The 23690-nt window shown below is 45.7% G+C and overlaps 1 protein-coding gene across 1 annotated transcript; it reads left to right on the top strand.

The window, feature by feature from the left end:
- Nucleotides 1-334: 334 nt before the first annotated feature.
- On the top strand, nt 335-5472 carry LOC107120853 (small serum protein 5-like). The gene is made up of 3 exons (XM_015423621.1): nt 335-362; nt 4760-4889; nt 5356-5472. Exons 1-3 carry the CDS (start codon nt 350-352, stop codon nt 5462-5464), a joined length of 252 nt encoding a protein of 83 aa, XP_015279107.1. The 5' UTR covers nt 335-349; the 3' UTR covers nt 5465-5472.
- The last annotated feature ends 18218 nt before the right edge of the window (nt 5473-23690 follow it).

The following is a 23690-nucleotide window of genomic DNA, read 5'->3' as shown; positions in this document are numbered from 1 at the left end:
ATTCTCACAGCCAATATTTAACAGTTTTCAAAACACCACAGCTTGCATTTTTCCTGGTACATTGCACCTGTAAATTACCTTTAAAGATTTGATGTTTCATTTTCTCTCTATGACCACAATTTATCAAATGCCTAGTAGCTCTGGCTTTAAATAAATTATTAAAGTAACAATATTCATTTTCTTACTTTTTAAAATGACATAGACTGGGGGGGGGGGGGATGTCCCAGAGCTTATATCAAACTGTTAATTCCTTTTGCTTCTTTTTCAGAAAATCCTCCTCACCCTCAGTGTTTTATGTATCACCTTGGTCTTGTGCCAGGCAGCCTGTTTTATGGTGGGACCCAAAGCAATGATTAGAAATGGTAATATCTATCACACAACCTACTAATCTGGGCAAAAAAGTATAACACTGCTACCTTTTAATATCATGTCTTTCCCCAGAGATCCTTGGGAATTGCAGTTTGGGCAGACTCAAGGGTCATTTCGAGCAGGAACGGGCAGGAATAGCATTCTGGGAGTAACAAGTAAACTCCCCCCCTCTTTTCCCTTTGCCTCACCTCCAAGCGGGACGAAGGGAAAGGGGGGGGGGAGAAAAATCCAGGGCTTCTTCCACCTGACAGAGGGGCCAGCATGCCAGCCCCTCTGAAAGGCAGAAGCGCCTGGGATCCATTCCTTCCCCCCCTCCTTTCCCATTGCCTCACCTCCAAGTGGGGCAAAGGGAAAGGGGGGGGAGGGAGAAAGGGAACCCAGCAGAAGCTTCTGCATGACAGCGGGGCCAGCACTGGCCCTGCTGCCAGGCAGAAACATCTGAGAGGAGCATGCCACATCTGTGGAGCGACTCCAAAGACTGAGGGGGTTTAAAGTTTAAATCCCCCCTCTCTGGAGTCACGCCACAGTGGTGGCATGCTCCCTTCAATGATGGGAGCCTGCCGCCGCCACCACCACCACCCCCGGCAACTGGGGAGGATCATTATACCCTATGGAGATCATATGGAGACAGTCCCCGATCTGGTCCGGATCTTCCTCAGCTAAGAATGTTTTCTCATGAAGATGTTTTTGGCTGATAAGATCAAAATATTTTGGTGATTCAAACATGACTGAATGGCTAACAACAACAACAACAATGTTTTTAATTTCAGAGTTTTTGTAGAAACATCTGTCTTGTTTGTTTATAGATCTAACTATCCACAAATTTGGCCATGTCAAGAATTAAATAGATTTATTATGATTGATTTATACTTTGATTTTGTCAGCCAAAAACATCTTAATGAGAAAACATTGTTAGCTGTGGAAGATTCAGACCAGTAGGGAAGAACCTAGCCAACTGTCGTCCATCATCGATGGCATCGATGGTCAACCCTCACCCATAATAGAAGCAGCACCTGTAGCTATATGAAAGGAATTCTCTCAGTGGCCATTGTTTGTCAACCACAGCAGTATTTCCAGCCTTCAAGCATTTGTTTCTGTCAGTAAAATGTAGGGGGAGAGAGCATGTCAGGCCTGACAGCAGCCACTGGACAACTTGACACCATGCAACTTGCATAACTCATGCAGGCCCAGCTGCTTGCTACCGTTCAACAGCCGCTGCCTCATGAAGTGTTGTGCAGTGGTTAGTGTTCCAGACAAGGATTTAGGAGACCCAGGTTTGAATCTGAGTTGGGAAATACCTGGAGATTTTTGGGGTGGAGCCTGAGCAGCGGGTGTTGCCTTCTGACATACTTCCGGTGATGTCAAGGGATGTGGCATATGACCCCTGGGCAGACTAGTTGTTATGAGTGACATGAGTCAAGACACAGTGCTTGACCCGACTCACTGTCACACATAACAATTCATTTATAGTGATATTACTCATCAAAAATGTATTCTTTTGGGCTGTGGAATGCTGCAAGTGGGGAGGAGGGGCTTCCAGCTTCCCTACCATGTCATTTTCAAGTGCAGGAATGGCAGTGGGGGGGAGGCACTGTTTGTCCTGTTCTCTGGCTCCATGGCACGTGGCACTTGTGTCCCAACTCATGCCACTCATAAAGGCTAATTGGACTCTAAGAAGTTCCTGTTAGAGACTGGGACATGGAAAAGCATAAGTGTTCTATGTGGACCTTCACTTTGAGTTCCCAGACATTCACTTCCTGCTGTATGTGCAGCAAGAACCTTATACAGAACGAGGGACCCACTGTGCTCCCATGTCACTTTAGCACCCTGTCCTCTTTCTTTGTAATGTATGCCCTCCATATGGTTACAATCAACTGGGAACTGTCAACTGGGGTACAAAATATATAATACAAAGAGTACTTCCAAAACACCAAGTTCTAGGCTAGTGGCACTGTTTTGAAATAAAGACTGGAGAGGGGAGTGCAGGAAGTCCTGTTACATCCTGTTCAGAAACATCTGTGCTGGCCTTTGGTCTGTTTTGAGGCCCAAGTCATGGTGCTGTGTTGATCTGTAAATCTCTTTATGGCCTGGGATAGGGTTTCCTGCCCAACGCTAGCAAAGCCCCAGGAAACATGGCGGGGGTGGAGTCCCGATGATCAGCATTGCACCAATGCCACAATATCACTTCGGGTGCAAACCCGGAGATGCATTGGGGCAATGCGGAAGGATTTGCCTTGAATTCTGTGGTTTTACCATAAACTTTCAGGGGAATCCTAGAGTGTCACCTGACATAGTGACATTACTTCTGGGTACATGCCCAAGTCAATGCCACAACATCAGTTAACATAAGAACATAAGAGAAGCCATGATGGATCAGAGCAATGGCCCATCCAGTCCAACACTCTGTCACACAGTGGCACCTGTGATTTGGCCACTAGGTGAGGGACTGGATGGGCTATTGGCCTGATCCAACATGGCTTCTCATATATTCTTATGTTAACAAATGTTGTGGCATTAATGAGATACTGATCCCCCCCCCTCTACTCCCACTGCTCTACCAAGCAAGGACACCAGGGTCTGGGGAGGAAGGTATAGTGGGACACCTGGCTGCCCTAGACAAGTGTACTTCTGAAATGGCATCTCCCTATATCAAATTGTGGATGATTCCACACAGGGGTTAGGAAAGACACCCCTACCCACAAACGGCAGAGAGTGGGATTGAGGACCATAGGGAGGGCATTCACACACCAGTCCTGGCTAGGGCGGCCAAGCCTCTAGTGGGGCAGGGAATCCCTGGTTCCCAGCTCCCATTTCTTGCCACCACCCTGAGCAGCAGTGAGAGAAAAACAAACAAACAAAATGGCTGTCCGCCTGAGGTCATGTCATCACCAGTGTTCCCTCTAAGCTGAGTTAGCCTCCGGCTCACACATTTTTGTCTTCGCTCAGGAAGGATGGCTCCACAACAAACTAATCTATGCAGTAGCCGAATCGCTGGCTCACAACTTTACCACCAGGAGCTCATAAAGTAGAATTTTTGCTCACAAGACTCCACAGCTTAGAGGGAACATTGGTCATCACTCCTGCGTTTTCCCTAGAAGGGAAGTCACAATATCACCAACAGTGACCCATCCATGTCCCCCATACCTGGCAGCCCTAGTCCTGGCACAGCGACGCTCACCTGGCTATAATCTTACTGTCACCCCCTGCAGCCTGGCAAACCCCTCCCTCCAACAATTGAGCCACCCACGGCTCAAACCTGTGCTGTGTGATTGGGGTTTTTTTGAAGCCTTGTTATAGGGCTAAAAGGGGAGGGGTGCTGGAGCTGAGTGTTGCCTGTTTGCTCCACTCCACCCCCACCTCCAGATTGGCTGCAGGCAGAACTTTCAGGCGGAGACTCTATGGGCAGCTGGCATGGCACTTCCCTTTTATGTCGGAGTAGAAGAGGTTTTGGTTTGCTTCTTCTTAAAAGGGGAAGTCCTGAGAGCCTCTTCAGCCACGCGCAGAAAGAACGCGGCATCATGTGGAAACTCCCAAATGAAGTGGGGATGTGTTGTGTGCCACCCAAGGAAAGATCATAGTGTCTGGTGTGTCAGCTGTGCTCTGACCAACAGCTCCTGCTGACTGTGCCTGCCTGAATAATAGGACTGTAAGAACTTCCTCAGCCCTGGTACAAATTTTCTCAGAGATACGCTCCTCACCATACTATGGCTTCCAGGAAGTGAGACACTGGCCCATTCGGCATCTAGCATTCACTCTGCTGCTTTACGAAACCCACACTGGAACAGAAATTCCCCTCTACATTGCATGCCACTTTCACTTTCTTTGATTGTTGGATTTTATGGTAGCCTCCACACTGCATGCTGGTCTCACTTCCTTTGATCTCTTGGTTTTATGATACCGTCTGCATTGATTTATGACGGTTTTATGGCTGTTCAGGGGTGACTCTATAGTCGGTACAGCATTGGCCCAGAGTATTTGAATGTGGTTTTGCACCACATCTTTTTCTGTTCCAGTGTGGGTTTGGTAAAACAAAGGAGCAAATGCTAGGTGCAGAATGGGCCAATCTGTCTCTTTGAAAAAATTTAGGAATCAATGCAAGATGGAGCTGTTTAAATGAGGTTGTTTCCAGGAGAAAGAGATCCTGTGCCCCCAAACTAAGCCAACTCACAGCTTCCCTTGTCTTCTGGCTGGACAGACACGATGGAGGCAAAGCTTTTCCTTTCAGTTACTTGATTGCTACATTTCTTCATGTCAAGTTATTTTCGAAAATAAATGGGGGGAACATTGCACTCTGCAGACTAAGCTCTTTGTCCTTGGGTCTGGTTTTCACTGAAGCTTGGTAGTTTCGTTAGTGTTGCAAATGAAACTGATAGGAATTTCCCTCCTGTAGGTGTGATCGTGCCTCAAGTGAGCTGTATTGATCCTTATGATGGGAGCATGTATCCACCTGGCTCAGAGTGGAACACAGATCATTGCATGAAATGCAATTGCCTTGGTGGAGAAATGGAATGCTGTAGCAGGTAGGCCAGAGCTGAGAAGTGGCACAGGATGATTCTGGACATCAGTTCCCAAAACCAACACCCACAGCACCTCTTTCCTTGCATACAGGGAGGGGAATAAGAGAGCAAGTAGCCTCTTGGCAGATAATCTTTTCCATTAACAATTTGGCATAGGGACAGGTTCAGATGACATGCCACACATTCATGCATACATTTCCTTAAAATGACTTCCTCAAAGCAAGCATTGAGCCCCTAGCTCCTTCAGCTGAACTGGACTCTTCATGAAAGGAAGCCCAGGGCTGTTTTCAGGTGGGATAGGTAAAACTTGGACAGAGGGAAGGAGCTCTAAGGTGGTTCTTTATGCTTTATGCTGGTCCTGCATTGGGCAGGGGGTTGGACTAGATGGTCTATATGGCCCCTTCCAACTCTATGATTCTATGATTCTTTAATTCCTCTGTTTTTGTTTGCTTGTTTGTTTGTTTTTTAGATATAATGGTGTTGTAGGTGCTCCAGAAGGCTGTGAAGCTGTTGTTAATCCTGAAACATGCCAGTACGAAATGTACCGCATTGACAACCCTTCAGAACCATGTATCTGAGCCTCAGCAACCCCTTCATGTCAGAGAGCTGAAATAAACCAGGAACTTACGTGTTTTATTGTGTCTTCAGTCAACATTACAGATTAATTTTTTATTTTTATGCACTGATACGTGGAGAGGCCTCTTCTGATTGAAGATCTGTCAGCATAACCAATTCTCTTGGTATAAATACCCCTGGATTCAATTAAGCCTTTAACTCCAGCAACTAGGTTGCCAACTACTGGTTGGTAAATTCCTGGAGATTTGGGGGGTGGAGCTTGGGAAGAACAAGTTTGGGAAAGAGAAGTAGCATGTCAAAGAGTCCACCCTCCAAAGCGGTATTTCTCTTGGGGAACTGATCTATGTAGTCTGGTTTTAATTTCAGGAGTTCTCCAGGCCCCACCTGGAGGCTGACAATCCTGCCAGCAGCAAGTAGAAGAAAAACAAAGAATTTAAATGGGGAAACAGAACAGATTTATAATAATATGGGGAAAAAGAAAAAAAAAGAAGGTAATAAAGTTGACTGGACATTGAAATTGCATCACAATCTTTAGATTGTTTTCTCTTTTCTCTTTTCTTTTTAAAGACTGTTTTGCCAGAGTATTTCACACATGACGCTCCTGTGTTGGTTTTGTAGGGCTGCCAAATGCAGCTGGGGGGCGGGGAATGCCCCGCTTCGGAGCCCCGATTTCCGGCGCACCGGAATCGGGGCCTGGGGGAAACCCCACCCCCGCGTGCGCGTCACGCGGAAGTGACGTCGCACGCTGGGGGCGGGGCCACGCCGTTTGAGGGGAAAACAAAGAGTTTTCCCCTCAAATGGCAGCCAGAAGATCCCCCGCCGGTAGGAAATTAAAATTTGGCAACCCTAGTTTTGATTGTCCTATATCTTCTACCCGAAGGCAGCAGTTCAAACAAGGAGTGTTCAGGATGTGACAAATCCTGCAGAATGTTTGTTGCTTTTTTCAAGCTTTTTTCAAGCATCGAGAACTATACAATTCCTCCATGAGTGGGAGAGGACAGCCAATAATCTTCTGGGCTGTGATGATAACACATGACTATAAGCAAACAAAAGAGATGTGCAAAGTTTTGCAACTTATTATTGACACTTGTATTATTGACACTTTTATGCTCTGTTTGGTATCAGAAAGACATTTGTTCTCTCTGGTTTTTACATTTTCAGCTGAAGGTGACCAGGAAGGCCAAGTGAGGGTAAATTGGCCAGGGATGTGTTCCGGTCGTCTAGCAGAATGTCAGGAAATGGGGGTTGGTTGCAGGGACTGGGTTAAGGGAGCCTGAAAGACACTCAAATGCCACTATGTGGCTTTGCAATTATCTAGCCAAGGGAATAAAGCTGGAGTGTGTTGGGGCAGAGCTAAAGCATGTATTGATTGCACAGGGGGTGGAGCCAGTGGTGAGTCTCTGGAGGACAGTAGGTACAGCTTGATTGGAGGTTGCTTTGTGCATATCAGTTGGAAAAGTGACCGCTGGATTTTAGTTTTTGCCAGCAAGCTTGGTTTGCCCTTTCTGAGGTAACAAAGGCAGAACAAACAGACAGAACTTGACCTATTCTTTGAAACTGTGATCCAAGGGTTGGGCCCTAGAGACAACCAAGGCTGGCTCTAACTAAATACAAACTCACTGAACTAAAGGACTGCCTGAGAGAACCATCTCATCTCTTCCTCCTTCTCCCATAGAAGACAGGGTGCTAGCTGCAGCCCATGCTAGTGCACCTCCAGGAACACAGAAGACCCATTATGGGAACAGAGTTTGCCTATTATCGGCCCCATTCACACGGAGCATTTGCCGTGCTAAAGAGACGGATGGTAGGCGGATTTTCCGGGCGCGATCACACCGCAACATCTGGGAAGCGTAGTGCTCCCGTGGCTAACCCGTAGCTTCCCGCCAACGATGCACGTTCAAAAACTAGTACCTCCAAGGTACTAGTAAACGCTTGCCACGGGCTGCCTCCAGACACCCATGGTGTGATCACGCCGGCGTGCGGCATTCCCCTCCGGTCCCTCATTTACCCGCCGGCGCCAAGGGAAAGACCCGTGGTGTGCCGCCACCGCGTCTGATCGCTTAATCCCGGATCCAACTGTGCCGGGGCAATTAGCCACACCTCCCCCCCATGATATCTGACCCGTGTGACCAGGGCCATTATTAGTCTCTTGTAGTTAACCTCTTTGGTAGCTATTACCCTATATTCCCATTCACTGGGTATACGACCAGGCAGCACTGTGGCAAGGGATGTTCTCTCCCCACCACCACAATCTGCTATGCCCTGCAAATCACCCCAGAGCTTCCTGCAGCAACCTCACTCGAGTTGCCACCTTTCTGTTCTAACAGGGCTGGCTCCTCTGCCTTCAAAACTAGTAAGCTGCAGCCCTATTCAGATAAGGTGGCAAAAGCCACACCTGCTATTTTGCAGTGCTCTGGGCCACTTGCTCAGACACAGGAGGTTTGCCAGCAGTTTGCCAACACTTTTTGGCAACCCCTTCCTTTGTGTTGTGTTCAGAGGTCACTCTGCTCTTGATGCTGTTCAAGACAAGCTTTGGCTGTTTCAGCTATTTCTCTGTGGCAGTGAGAATTAGCCGGGGGGAGGCGTGGTGGCTGAGCTTCTGGCTGGCTGCATCCCTTCCAGTGCCTGCTATTCCCACAGAAAATTAGAGCTCTGCTTCCAGAAAATACAGCCAAGTTTGGAACAAATATCAATGGGAAGGACCAGAGCAAAGAAAGGTACTAAAAATCCTCATTATAGACCTCCCAAAAAGAGTAATGCTGACCTTGAACACTCAGATATTTCAGACCTAGAGGCTTTTCTGTTAGGGGAAATGGCAGCAGGAGGGAGTAACCCTGACCAAAGCGAACAGACTATGTTATTGCATGCCTTAACAGAGATAAGGAACAAAATCAAGAATGATTTAAAGTTTCTGAGTGGAGAGGTTGGACAGTTAAAAATGAATTCGGGCTGCTCAAACAAACAATTGAGCCTATAAATAAGAAATTAGATGAGCTCAATGCAGCATTGAAAATGACAGAGAGGAAAGCTGAATCAGCATTTCACTCTGCAAAAAAGAATGCAGACGACATTAAAGAATTTCAGGAGAACTTTGAGATATGGGCCAAGAACAAGATCATACTCCAGGACACAAAACTGAGAGAAAAGAAGGTTAAACCCAGTGGAGTATCTGTAAACTTTGGTGACAAAGAAAATCTCACTGCAGCTTTAAACAAATGGCTGACTCAGATTCTCCTAGGAGCAGGAGAAGCAGTGTCTTCTGAAGGGATCATCAGCTCTGCCTTCCAGCTAAATATCCCCCAAAAGGCTCCTGAAAACACTTCCCCTGATATTATCATCGAATTTAAACAGGTTCAGATGAAGAATAAACTTTCTGCAATCACGAGAGACAAGTGACGGAAGCTCGACGCTTCCCAGATGTTGTGTTGTGATCGCGCCAGTTTGATTCGCCCCCGAACTGTCCCGCTCCCAGCCCAAATCGCCTAGTGTGAACGGGACCAAAGTAAGTTAGAGTAAGTATGATAGTATGTTAGTATATAGAGTAAGTTAGAGTTAGTAGATAGGATGAGTGGGAATAATAATAATGGGAAATAGGCAATAGGAATGGAATAGTTAAAGCCAACGACATAGCAAGGAGGGGAAGGGTGTGCCCCCCCAAGACCCCTGATAAGAGGGAGGAGGGTTTCCTCCTGTTGCAGAGGCTTCCTCTGCAGCACCCAGTTTTGGATGCAACCCTGTTCAACTTTCCTTTATAGGTATGGAAGAAAGACTATAAGTATAAAATAAGGATGTATGGAGGGGATCCAGCAAAAGAAGTATAGAAATCTTGAATAACTTAAAGAAGAATGTAATAATGTTTAGATCATGAATTAGAGGAAGTTGTACGGAGGTTTGGGCAAGCGAGGAAAGAAAGGGAATAAGATAATGAGGATAGAGAGCACTTATGCTTTCAATGTTTAATTTGACTCTTAGAAAGAGGAGAATATGAAAAATGAAGTGTTAAGATATGCGTAAAAATACACACACATACACATACACTTAATAAAATATCAATTAAAAAAAAGAATTAGCAAGGAGGGATTGTCTCCCATGAGCCCACTTGTTACTTTGATTGTGGTAGAGAGCAGTGAGCTCTGGACATTTTCCACTACATCCACAATAGATAATGTTTCTCATGTATTTGAATCTGAATTTGTATTAACTTTGACTGGATCATGGATCTCCTGAATTGTGTCTACATCAGTCCTTGGACATTGGAAATAGAGACTTGGCAGAAGCAGGCTTGTGGGATTCTTGAGACTTGCACTGAAGAAAAAGAGCAAGAGACACAAGCAGTACTAGGGAGTCATTGGCTGTGGTCACACAGCAAGCTTATCCCGATTTGTTCCCACTATAGATTTGATCGGTAATATTTATTTTCAGGTTGGGATAGCCGCACTGCCACTTGGGCGGTATGGCTTGTTTTTTTAAAAAAATGGCTTTGCGCATGTGCATATACACATAGCCAAATCACCGCTCCCACTGGGACTCGCTGTACTCCCTTGTTCTTGCAGGTCCCCCCCCCCCAACACAGCAAACAAAATTAACCGGCAACGTACAACTGAGTGCGGGAGTCTATATGTGCACTCGAACATTTATACATTGAATTTATTTGGCGCAGAATTGCTCATGCTTACAACAATGGAAGCTTGTAAAAAAACAACATCACGAGAAGGACGTTCAGATGACCTAATCATGATCATTGCAAGAGATGGCTGTCCAGATGGGCGAAATCGCGGATTAAAAGCGCAAATATCCGGAAAGTACTTGATTTTCCTGGTGTAGGAAAACTTGCTAGGGAACCAGGAGGATTGTGTGAGTGAGCCCACTTCGGTGCGAAAGACGGATGTGGGCGTCTAATCAGCAATTTTAAATGCAAGAGGGAACAGCAGTGAAACCCGATCAAAATGACCGTGTGACTATAGCCATTGATTTATTCAAGTTGACCAACATAAAGGGAATGATTTGTTAAAGCTTAGAAACATGGCTTCGAAGGATCATTGGCCTTAGAAAGTTTGTATTCACATCTTTTTGTATCTTCAACTGCTTTGCATCCTGGAACAAAAACAACACCACCATATCTAAAACAAAAGGGAAATTAAGGTTCAGGATCGATTTATCTGAATTTGTGCAAATCTTTTAAAAAGCTCTAACATGTACTCAAGCTGCTTAAAACAGGCAGTAAAGACAGAAATGAGGCCAGGCCAGGTGGACCTGTAAGGGACCCCAGTGCAGTCCCTCAAGGCCTAGTCCCAGTCCCCCTGGAATTAGTAGCTGTGTCTCCCACCCATTTGATGCTCTTGTCTCCCAGGGGAGATGTTTTTCATCTTGCCTCATCTTTGGTCTTTCCTTTATTTTTTGCTTTCTACCCCTCCCCCACCATTTTGGTTCTTTTTTGCCCTGCCCTACCTTACCCCCTTCCAAGAGATATTTTTCAGAAAGGGTGAGGAAGAGATGAAGAAACATATTATCTTTCAGTGGGGGCATCGAACACCTGAGAACATGACTGATCTGGAACTAGGGGAAAATGTTCTGTCCCTTAGTTGTGTGGAAATGGGCAGTTGAAGGTTTTCATAGCATGGAAGTAAATATTATCTGGTATCAGCCTCTGTGAAAGGGCTAGGACACTTTTCTCCAAGCCTGTTGGTAATCCTATAGAAGCTATCAACTCTGTTTTGCTCTGCCGTCCACATGGGGAGAGTGCAGCTGCTTTTGACCAAATGCCTTGAAAGACAATAAGGAATCCAGTGTCAAACTGGGGCTCTTGCTTACCTGGTACAGCATTCAAGTCCTTCATAGTCACATCTGCATGTCATGCATTCACTAGTGTTCCATTTAGATCCAAAGGGATGTTTGCTCCCATTATATCGATCAATGCAACCATCTGAAGGAAGGAAAATTCCTATCAAGTTTCAGTGGCAGTAGGACCAGAACCTCCAGTCACCACTGAAAAGCAAGTTCTGAAATCAGATGTTCATCTTGAAAAAATCCTGTTCGGTGTAGTTTGGGTTGCTTTATGCTTGGGCTGCCAATGTTTTTCCTAGCCCCGCTCCTATACTTAGGCAGAAATTTAACAACTGAAGCTTTTCCTGGCAAAGAGATGTGGAAGGGAAAGCTTTGCCTATTTAATTTCTGTCTGTTTAAAAATCACCAGAGCAGGATTAGAAATAAGGGTGGGGGACCTGAAACATGGGTCCATTCCAGGCTCTTGGCAAACTTCTTAAAGTGCCTGTGGGTGTGTGGAGCAACACACACAAGTAATTACAACTTTGTGGGGATTGTGTAGAGGTGCCCATTTCTTCCACATGAGGCATATAGCTGTGGCCAGTGTTCCCTCTAAGCTGAGTTAGTGTGAGCTAGCTCACAGTTTTTTAGCCTCCATCTCACACATTTTTGCCTTAGCTCAGGAAGGATGGCTCCAGAGCAAACTAATGTATGCAGTAGCCAAATTACCTGCTCAGAACTTTAATGCCAGTAGCTCACAAAGTAGAATTTTTGCTCACAGGACTCCACAGCTTAGAGGGAACATTGGCTGTGGCTACCGTTTATTTATTTCAATGCTTATAACCCACCTTTCTCCCATACCGGAAGACTCAAAGTGGCTTGCAACCAGCGTGAACCGAAAGTGGGCACAGCACAAAAATTGATAAAAGTGTGTCATGATCTGCATGTTTAGCAGGCACTTTTAAATTATACCAATCATGACTTCTGCCAAAGAATTGTGGGAATTGTATTTTGGTAAGGATGCCAAGAATTCTTTGTTAGAGAATCAGAGCCTCGCTAGATATGACAGTGCCCTCAAGTCCACTACAGGGATGACATTGCCATTTTAGGGATGAAATTCCTTCTGTTTACAAACGCTGTAGAGTCCTGATCCTGATTAGGACCACATTGTGGGGTGTGGGGCGCTTGTTCCCTTAATGCTGTTTTCAAGAGCTCAAAAGAGCATTTCGGATTTTGAAACGGCACACAGATGGGGGAACAGGAGACCAGTCCTCCTTCCTGCTGTGATCCCAACACAAATCAGGCTTCTGCAGTGGTTTTAAACACAGGGAAATTTATCCTAAAATGGCAGAAGCAACCGCTGCACCTGGGGATGCCATCATGTCTAGTCTGGCTCATAAACATATTCAGAAGGAAGTTCCATTTTATTCCATGGGGCATATTCCCAGGAAAGTGTCCTTAGGATGAAGCCAAAAAGAGTTACATCACCACCCCATTTCCAGTTTCTATTTATTAATAGAATGGATATACCCATAAGCTCAGTCTCTCAGAAGCACTTTTATAATATTTTCCAAACATGAAATCATTTTTTTGCCTAAACTAATAGGCTGTTGGATAACATTACCACCTTTCGTCCCTGGTTCAAGACGCTCAAAGAAGCAGGCTTCATGACTCAATGCTACCATGATGTACAAAATAGTCAGGCTGAGGAGAACTTTCTGGAAAAGTAAAAAAAAAATCTGCTAGAGAAGTCATCAGGTTCTTTAAGAGTTTCCCTCTGTACTGAGGTTTCCCTTCATGGAGACCTTTAATCAAAAGGGTCACCTGAGGGAACATTAATTTGTATATCAGTTTTTCATGCCCTAGGCAGGTTAGTAAAAAAAGCAAAGATGAGGGAAAGGCTGGGGTTGTACAAAGAAAAGTGTTAAAGCACATGATGTGCAGATTCACACACACACCCCATCTTAGCAGGTTACTTACAAATCTTCCCTTAGATAAACTTAAAGAAAGAAAACTTTGAGATAAATACAGATGCCGTATTACGAACTATTAAACCCATGGTCAGGCTACATTTTTGAAACAGCTATTCACTTTAAGAATTCTCACCTCACTGAACTGAAATGAGTCATCAGGAGCCATTGGCTGAGCTGCTGTGCTTTTTGGAATATTTGCATATATTCTAACTACTTAGCAGGTTGTTTGGTGTGTTTTTTAAAACAACAACACCCAAACCCAGAACTTCAAATGGAGCTGATGGTAGGAAAAGATACGGAGAACAAAGTAAGTAGCACCATCACTAGTGTGGACAAGTGTTTGTGTATGACAGAAAGGGATATATGAAGCGATTGGATAAGGTGTATACATGTGTGGAGGGGGAGTAGTTGCCTGAGAGAGGTACACAAATGAACTGTGATTAGAAGGGAGTAAGTGAGACTGAGGAATGGACACAGGGAAGCGAAAGGACACAGGGACACAGTTCCCAGCCTGGTGGAAGTCTCTACCTAGTAACATCTGCACCCTGCGGGACCTTGCTCAGTTCTGCTGGGCATGTAAAATGGAGATGTATCACTGGGCTTACAGTTTAGGACAGCAATGGTTCCTTACCACAGCTTTCACCTGGCCTTACCAATCCCAGTACGTGATCCACCCTATGGAGGGAGCAAAATTACATGTACAGCCATCGATTATCTGGAGGAATTATACTGTTTTATCTGTTTTAACTATTTATTTTCTATTTAATGTTTTATGTTTACACTGCCCTGAGATGTCTGAGGGAGGGTGGTTTATAAAATTAATTAATTGATTGATTGATTAATAATTGTATTTACATTTTCTCGGATCTGCATTTCTCTAACCAATATATTGAGAATATTGAGAAAGCAATCTTTAAAAACTGCCAGATAATCAATTCCCCCCCACCCCGCTTTCCAGCCTTAAGTTGTGCTGGGTCCAAATTCTGCCTTAGGCAAGTCTGAATTCTATGCTCACAAAAAGTATGCCGACTGTCTGTATTTGCATAAAACTGGGGATCCAAAGGCATTGATGGGAAGACAGAAACTGAGAGTTAAGGCCTAATTACATGTTGTGTTTTCTCTGTGCATTTGTGAATAGACATGGAGTTCCATGCTGGGAATTCATTTCCCAGTAGGGTTGCCAACTCTGGGTTGAGCAGTTCCTGGAGATTTGGGTGTAGAGCTGGAGCAAGATAGAGTCGGGGGGTGGGACCTCCAAAGCAGCCATTCCCCCCAGGAGAACTGAGCTGTGTCATCTGGAGATCAGTTGTAATTCTGGGAGAGCTCCAAGCGTCACCTGTAGGTTGGGAACCCTAGTTCCCAGGTACACAGTGGACAGACTCAGACTGGGATCTAATGGAGCATTTATTGCCGCCAGACCATTTTAGATTAGGAAAACAGCATGGGGGGAGGCTGAAGCCTATGCTCATCCTGTCCTATGGTCCTGATGAAATATTGCGCCCAAGCACCTGGGAAAATGTTCCCAGTGGGGAACGTGCAAGTGCACATGAATCACGTGGACTAGGCTTGCCATTTGCCCACCCTCAGTGGCCTGATTCAGATTGTCCACAGTGGGGTAATCCCTGCCTTCACCTGCAATCCACTACCCTTGAGAAACGGTCTGGAAAATGGTCTCCATAGTGATACTCTAGGAATTTGTCTCTGTGGACTTTACCATAAAGATTTGGGGAAGTTTCTAGAGTGTCACCCAGAAATGACATCATATTATCTCCAAACTCCACCCTACTCATGCAGTGCCCTCAAAATCTGGCATTTGCAAAGGCAGTGCTGGCAACCCTAACAGAGATTGAGGGAAAAACCAAACATGCGGTTAGATCCTGAGATGGATCAAGGACAGTGAAGAAAGGAAATGTTCTCCTCCTACTTTGGAACTCAGTTACAGCCTCAGTTTAAAAATCTGCCTTACAGTTACAACTTTTGCAACCTTTTAATCCCCACATTATTCAAACACACACACACACACACACACACACACACACACACACACACACACACACTACTATAGTTGAATGCAAAAGTATCCAGCTTACCATCCTGGCTATTTGCTGTACAGCGTGGTGAGAAATAGCAAGGCAGTAGTCTGTGCCAATTTCCGTGCCTACTATCCAAATTTATACAAACAAAAAAGGGAGTGTCAGCTTCCCGTAGTTACGAGTGAACTTAACACACCAAAGTTTGGTTTCACAAGAAGAAAATATTTCTTTCTCACTTGTAGGTATTTCTTTTGTATCTGTGGTAAATGGGAGAGTCTTATCTCTTTCAGAGGAATTTGTGATAAGGATTGCTTCAAAGTGGAGACAAGTCTCCAGGTAGCTCTCATTGCTAACTGTTGCAAATGCAATGGCAATGAAGCATCCACAACAAATTCTTTCTGGCATTTTCCTTTTCTTAATCCTTCATGGCTCCCTCCTTCTACCCCACCCCCCGGAGGAGTTTTTCCAGTTTTTTTTTAAAAGCATAGCTAGATCGCCATAGGGTTATAAAATCTATTGCAACAGTGAACTAATTTCTAGTTTTCATTAAAAAAAATTAAGTCCTTACTTTTGGCCCTTTTGGTTGCAGTTACAAGGCGAAATGTGGGGCCACTATATTTCCCCTTGTGCTTCCACAACCGCAGGACCTAAGGAAAAAATGAAAGCTGTGAACCAGTATGTTGTTGCAATAGATCAATATAATGTTAAACCATTATATCCATATAGCTAGCTATTGTTTTTAAAAGCCTGCTGGTGGAGGTAGAAGTGGCTGCCACAGGGACTGAGGTGAGGAAAATAGTACCAATGTGGGCAGGACAAGAAAAAACGTACACCTTCCCATCCACATGATGGTCCAAAGGAACTTTTGACTGTGATCTCTCTCTTCCCAAAGAGACTGAAGTTAAATGGGCCAAAACATGGAAGGAGGACAATATCATGCAGATGCTCCCAAAAAAAGTACTGCTGTAAGGAAAACAAGGCTATAGTTTTACCATAGTGTTTCAGTGAACTTGTAGAGTGTCACCCCGACTTAGTGATGTCCTTTACAAGTTTGCTCTGGAAGTGATATCATACTGCCAGAGCGACAGGATTTTCCCCACATCCCCACCATCACCCTATCAAATGGCACTGGCAGCAGGGGCTGGGGGCTGCCAGCATGAGCTCTTCAGCTATAGGAGGAAACCATAGCAGCCCTACAAATTAGAATATAATATGTTTGTTTACCAATGAAATCTAAAAGGAATATTAATAAGTGCAATAAAACCAGTTAACATATCAAGCCTATATAAATGTAATTGGCATGTGATTTGCTTCCTAATTCTAAAGGAGCAAAAGAAGAAGAAATTGTATAGGACATATAAGTCCAACCACACTCCACCCCAAAACCCAACAGAGTGATAGGAGAGGATGCTGCATCCAAGGGAGAATGAAGACAGCTGGCTTCCGATTGAAATTAGTAACGCAGAAGGTTGTTGCAGGAAGGTTTGTCTGCCGCCCTGAGCCATATGGGTAGGGCGGGATACAAATCCCAAATAAATAAATTAAATTAAATAAAGGTGTCCTTTCAGACAATCCTCAAAAGAAATTAAAAATTCTTAAAGCAAGGAACTAGAACAAACTCTGGGGGCTAGGTTTGCCAACTTCTAGGTGGAACCAGGAGATCTCCCAGGATTACAGCTCATCTCCAGACTACAGAGATCAGTTCACCTGAAAAAAATTGCAGCTTTGGGGGGTTGAATTTGATGACATTATACCCCACTGAAATCACTTCCCTTCCCCAAATTCCACTGCCCCCAGGTTCTACCCCTAAATTTCTAGGAATTACAAAATCTGGAGTTGGCAACCCTGCTGGGGTTGGAAGGGGGAGAAGGTTGTGGGATGTATGCCCAGGTCACATTATGCCACAGACACCGTTTATGTTTCAGTTTCTTGGTCACAGACCCATGTGACTAGAGTTGCCAGTTCCCCCTTGGCCACTGGTGTGTGTGTGGGGGGTTAGGGTTGCCAAATCCAGGTTGGAAATCTCCTGGAGATGTGGTGATGGAGCTTGGGGAGGACAAGAACCTCAGTGGGGCACAATGCCATAGAGTCTACCTCCCAAAGCATTCATTTTCTCTAGGGGAATTGACCTCTGTAGTCTGAAGGTGAACAGTAATTCCAAGGGATCTCCAGGTCCCACCTGGAGGCTGACATCACTACACATGACCAGTCTTTCTCTTTCTCCACCAAGGGATTTGTAACCTCTCAATAGGCCAAGTTGGACCTTATACTGCCTTTGGCTGGGTTTGCCAACTCCAACTTGGGAAATTCCTGGAGATTTGGGAGCAAAGCCTGGAGAGGAGGGAGTTTGGGAAGTGAAGGGGCCCCAGCAGGGATGTAATTCCATAGAGTCAACCCTCTGGAGCTTCCATTTTCTTCAGAGGACCTTGCCTCTGCCGTTTGGAGATCAGCTGTAATTCTGGAGAACTCCAGGCCCCACCTGGAGGATGACAACCCTACCTAAGGCCAAATGTTTAGCAGTTCCGTTTAATCACAAAAGTGATGCCTGATCATTTTTGCCAGCAGCATTGTGCACTCCAAGACCACATAATAAGGGAATAAAACTTGGCCTGTTGTATGGAAAACTGATACAGGAATCTGAGATGGTCAGGTTTGTCTAGGAATGCCAAGGGTCTTGCAAATTTAGTAGGAATAGGGAAGAGGTGGTTTCACCAAACAGAAGGAAGGATTTTTCATGTAGCTGGTAATCATTTTAAGGGAGTCATTACAGCTGGATATGGACTTGTGTTTAGTTTTGGCATATCATATTACCACATAAAGTTGATCTGTTTCCAACATGACCTTTGTTTGATGCTGAGGCAAAGCGAGCCAGCTAAGTTGGTTGGTATGAATCTAGGAATCCTGGACTTGAAGCATTTTGATGCAGGGATCACAGGGCCTGTTGCAAGATTACCTTTGATGAACCGGTGTTGTTGTATGTTTTGTGACCTAAGTATCGAATTGGTACACATTTTCTGACCCATGAAGCAAACTGTTCTGCAACTTGAAAATGGACTTGTGCTATTTTGTGATATCTCACCAATGTAAATGTGTTAACCTGGATGGCCCAGGCTAGCCTGATCTGGTCAGACTGTGGAAACTAAGCAGGGTCAGCCTGGGTCAGTATTTGGATGGGAGAGCACAAAGGCATACCAGGAAAGCTACGCAGACAATGGCAAACTACCTCTGAACATCATTTGCCTTGAAAACCTTACAGGATTGCCATAAATTGGCTGTGACTTGATAGCATTTTCCACCAAATGCCTATAAGGAATGGTTGGCCTCCGGTTTGTTTCCATTCTCTGAATGAAGTCCCCTAAATACAGTTGATAAAGCTTTATTGATAGCATCTGCTGATTACCAAATTGGTATAGACGTGTAAGAGTCTCGATGCTTGAAGTGTTTTCCTTGTGTGTGAGATCAAAGACAAGAGCCTTCTGGGCAAATCTTATATAGGGATCACTGCCTGATGTTTACTGAGCTCTGGATCTGTGTTAACATTTGTTAAGTAAAGAAATGCAAACAGAAAGAAACTTAAACAAATTAAACAGTTTACTAGAAGACAAAGATCACATGGAAATCAACACACATTCATAAAACCTATAAATCACACACATTCAGAAAACCTATAAAACTTATTTAGTACCCAAATAAAATGCCTAAAAGTGGGTGCTAGAAGGAAGAAAGAAGACATATAAGCCTATTCCTGAAGATGAGTTGAGTCTGGTGCAGAGGTCATTTCGGGGGGGAATGCGGGGGAATGCAGTGCCCCCAGGTGAGGTACGGGGGGCGGGGAACATGACGAAGCTCCCAGATGAGAGTCCGCGCACTTAACCACTACACCAAAGAGGATTATGAAGACCAACAGGCTTGGTCAGGGCTGTCTATGAGCTGACTTTGCATCCCAGAACATGCCCTGTAATCTTCTACAATGAGATCTACCACAGGCATGGATGCAGTCCTCAGCAGGGAAGTCAGTAGGGTTGCCACCCTCTAGGTGAACCTGGAGATCTCCCAGAATTACAACCGACCTTCAGACTACAGAGGTCAATTCCCCTAGAGAAAATGAATGCTTTGGGAGGTAGACTCTATGGCATTGTGCCCCACTGAGGTTCTTGTCCTCCCCAAGCTCCATCTCCACATCTCCAGGAGATTTCCAACCTGGATTTGGCAACCCTAAAGAAGACATATAAGCCTATTCCTGAAGATGAGTTGAATCTGGTGAACTCTGAGAACAGGAGTACAGGTTGAAAGTGAAATGTGGAGATGGATGCCTGCTCAAAGTCCCTGTGAGATATCCTCTGTAGCAACACAGGGGCAGGGGTGGTGGTGGTGGTGGGAGGAACTGAACTTGCTACAAAGTTCCTATGGAATCTTATACCATTCAGGGGGCTTGATGTTGAAAGTTTCTATTTGACTGGGATTGGATTCACGAAGGAGGGAAAACACGGGAGAGAAATAAAAATCTCATCCTGGAAGACTGATATGTTTACTTGATAGTGTTAAGTGTCAGGCTGATCCTTTCGTGTGTTTAGAAATGGTAGGTTCCACAATCATAAAAGTCTCTCAAAGTTAGATGCAGACGACCTGACCTGGATAGTCCAGGCAAGCCCGATCTCAGCAGATCTCGGAAGCTAAACAGGGCCGACCCTGGCAAGTACTTGGAAGGGAGACTTCCAAAGAATACCGGGGCTGGGACGCAGAGGCAGGCTATGTCAAGCCACCTCTCTGAAAAAACATCCTAGCCCCAGTAGGGGTTGCCAGAAGTCACCATGACTTCCAGACTCACAAGCACACACGGATCAAACTGCGCCGGGGAAATTAGCCCCCCCCCCACGACAATTGTTACTCTCAAGCCATGCTTGCATGATTTCCTGAGACAACTGACTGTCCATTGTCAAAAATGGTATACTAGACTACGGCTCCGATCATACACAGAAGTTGCCGCGAGATACTCACAGATGCCGGGCAGATTTAACTGGCGCAATCACACCAGCACATCTGGCAAGCGTTGCACACCCGTTGGCAAGCCATCGCATCCTGCCGAAGATCCGTAGTTCAAAGCTACTGCAGAAACACCGGTATTATCCATTTGCGACAGGCCACAGACGGACGTCCTACGTCTGATCGCTCCAGCGCTGCATGAAGCGCGCCGGAAATGTGCGTCGACAAAATGCTACCCCCGATTCCCTGCCATTGCGTCTGATCGCGTTCAGCTGGGTCACAAGTGTGGCGGAGCGAAAAGCCACCCCCCCCCTGTTCTCTGGCCAGTGTGACCAGAACCTATGTTAGCTATTTAGGTTAGGGACCAATTACACAAGCAGTTCCCGCCAGAGAGAAGACAATATTCCTAATTAAGAGAGCTTCACAATGTCTATTGGTTGATCAAGTTTTATTGGGGTGCTATGTGTGTTAGAGCACATCCGCAGGAAGTTGAGTGACTGTTAAGAAGTTTTATTGTCCTTTGTTCACACGTGAGTTTTAGTCTCCAAATAGTCAACATGGACTTTAGAACTAGTTAGACAGATCAGGGCTCTTTTTGTAGAAAAAGCCCAGCAGGAACTCATTAGCATATTGGGCCACACCCCTGACAGCACAGCTCATTAGCACATTAGGCCGCACCCCCATGTTACCAGAAGTGTGGTCATCCAGCCACACCCACCTTTTACTTGTTATTCTGTTGCCAACGCTAATGAGTTCCTGCTGTTTGGTGTGGCCTATTATGCTAATGAGTTCCTGCTGGGCGTGGCCAACTTGGGAGCCAGCCGGAACTCCGTTCCTGTGCGTTCCTGCCCAAAAATAGCCCTGGACAGAATGTTTGTTATTTTCCTCCCAAATGTAATCTTTCCCTCCTTTTATATAGGTCCCTGCCACATGAGGGGAAAAAAGGACGGGCAAAGTGTGGCTTTTAAAAGCCGCACCAAAATAGGCACGCAGCAGCGGGATCATACAGATCCTGTGAGCCGCCGTGCAATTGCTCCTCGGCACGATCAGATGCTGGGGAGACGGGGGAGGAAGCCACGGGAGGCTGCCGAACTGCGCATGTCTGAGCATGCGCAGTTCGGCCAGGAGCCAGGGATGCGCGGCGGAAGAACGCTCCGGCGATCCCATGGCCGGCTTTGATGCGGCCTTTCAGAAAGAACCACCTCGGTAGGTGGTTCTTTTTTGCTGCGGGTTATCATCGGAAGGGCCGGATCAGGGACGGGCGCGCAACGCTTCCCAGATGTTGCTGTGGAATCGCGCCCGTTTGCTCCGCCCCCGATCCGTCCCTCTCCCGGCCCAAATCCTCTCGTGTGACCAGGGCCATAGTAAAGGTTTTTCTTTAAAGAAATACACATGTGTGCTGCCTTCATTACTCTGCTTGTACATTCCAACACTTTCATTAAATCTTTTTATGTCGTTCACTTCACATTCTGGTTGTTCTAGCTCCCCACCTGCCCCTCCTGCGGACCTTAACTTAAAATTTTGTTTTTCTTTTTAGAAGAGTCATATTTGGTTCCCTAGTACTGAGTCACATTTGGCTATGGAGCTATAGGTTGTGGGCCCCTGAACTAGAGTACAAGAAGTCAATGATGATTAGACTGCTGTCTCTAAAAGCAAGTGATTTTGGATTTACAAGAGGCTTATGTACCAAACAGAACGCCCCATTTATTAAAACAGTTCACCAGACTGGCAGGTATGGCTTAACTAGTGGTCCTATTAGAAAATCCAGGGATGTGGAGTTAGAAATAGAATGGGATTGGATCTGGAATTAGAAATAGAAACCAGACATTCAACAGATAGAGAAATTTTAGCCAACGAGTTGGGACTGGCAATTTCTTAATTGCATTAAACCCCCTCACACCATCATTATCTAAGCTGAGAACAGCAAAACGATTGAAAGAAATTATTTGTTAATAGTAAACACTATAGAAGTATTACAAGACACCCCTTCATTAACCTTCAGTGTTACACTGGGAAAGAGGAGTGTGAGAGAAAACAAAACCAACACTGGTGGCAGCTTCTGCAGAAACAACCTTATTTTAATCTGCACAGACAATTAGCTCTCTAATGGCCAATCAGAAGCCTTTCTGGGCAGGAGCCCCACTTGCCCCACCCAATTTCTAAAAACACTTGGTGGACTCCAGGAAAGGTGTTGGCAGGTGCCAAGGCATCCACAGGCACCACACTGTGGAATTCAGGAGGAGGAGGAGGAGAAATTGGATTTATACCCCGCCCTTCACTCGGAGTCTCAGAGTGGCTTACAAACCCCTTTCCCTTCCCCTCCCCACAACAGACACCCTGTGATGTAGGTGGGGCTGAGAGAGCTCTGACAGAATTGTCCTTGAGAGAACAGCTCTGACAGAACTATGGCTTGCCCAAGGTCATCCAGCAGGTGCAAGTGGAGGAGTGGGGAATCAAACCCGGTTCTCCCAGATTAGAGTCTGCGCACTTAACCACTACACCAAACTGGAAATATTTGGACCAGTTTTTCAGACCCCAAAAAAGGATTATGCCAGTTTGAATTTAAGTACAATTTAACAAGCTCCTATGTGGGGACTGCACTCTCTGGAGCCAAGCCCGGAGATTTATGTCCTCACAGGGAGATAAGGGAAGTAGTGTGCAGAACACTCAGTAAACATCTGCTGAGGTCACCGTGAGAAGTAACTTGGTTACGGTAGCGAGGAGATGAGAGGTGGGCTGTCTGCAAAAGTACATTCCTGTTAGTTTAGTTCACTGTATGCATGAAGCTTTCAGTACTAGTAGCAGGGGGAAAGGAAGGAGGGGGGACGCTTTTAATAAAAACGCTGCTGGTCCAGTCAGACAGATTCTGCAGAGCTGTGTCTTGTGTGTCATTCTTGAACCCTCAAGCCTTCACTTCTACTGTGCATTTGGGTCACAGGTGTGTTTGCTTGCAGACCAGATGTCCACATATTTTAATCAGTGCTGCTCCAAAGAAGTCTGAATTCCATGCACAGGAAAAGTTTGCCAATTAACTTTATTTATGCAAAATCTGTTTTACAGAGCCTCTACAGTGTTAGCAAGTCTCACACTGGCAGATGGGAAAAGAGGGCGTGACAGTTGTGGGCAGAGGTCATTTCGGGGGGAACGTGGGGGATCGCAGTTCCCCCGGGTGACGAAGCCCCGCCCCCTGCTTCCGGCCGCCCCGCTTCCAGCCCTCATTCAGCCAGGAGGAGGCAGGAGAAGAGGGAGGGTAAGTTGCTTCCTCCCTGCCTCTCCCCACCCCTGCCTGCCTGGGGCCAGGGAGGGCCTTTGCAGGGCTTCCTTGCACTCCCGCCGGCCTTGCAGGTCCACCGCCGGGCCCCTCATGGGGCTCGGCAGTGGAGCTCCAAGGCTGGTGGCGGCGGCCGGGACTGTTGGGGGCGGGGTGTGTGGCCTTATGACACACTTCCGGTGATGTCAGGGGGTGTGGCCTTATG

Source organism: Gekko japonicus, unplaced genomic scaffold, assembly GCF_001447785.1.
Source record: "Gekko japonicus isolate JY-2015 unplaced genomic scaffold, Gekko_japonicus_V1.1 scaffold5759, whole genome shotgun sequence".
NCBI lineage: Eukaryota > Metazoa > Chordata > Lepidosauria > Squamata > Gekkonidae > Gekko > Gekko japonicus.
Note: the sequence above shows the minus strand (reverse complement) of the source record. Positions and strands in the feature narration are given on the sequence as shown.

Excerpts from the sequence above, each read along its gene's own strand:
- LOC107120853 (XM_015423621.1), top strand. Across the intron at positions 4,890-5,355 it reads GAAATGGAATGCTGTAGCAG|ATATAATGGTGTTGTAGGTG; the intron begins GTAGGCCAGAGC and ends TTTGTTTTTTAG.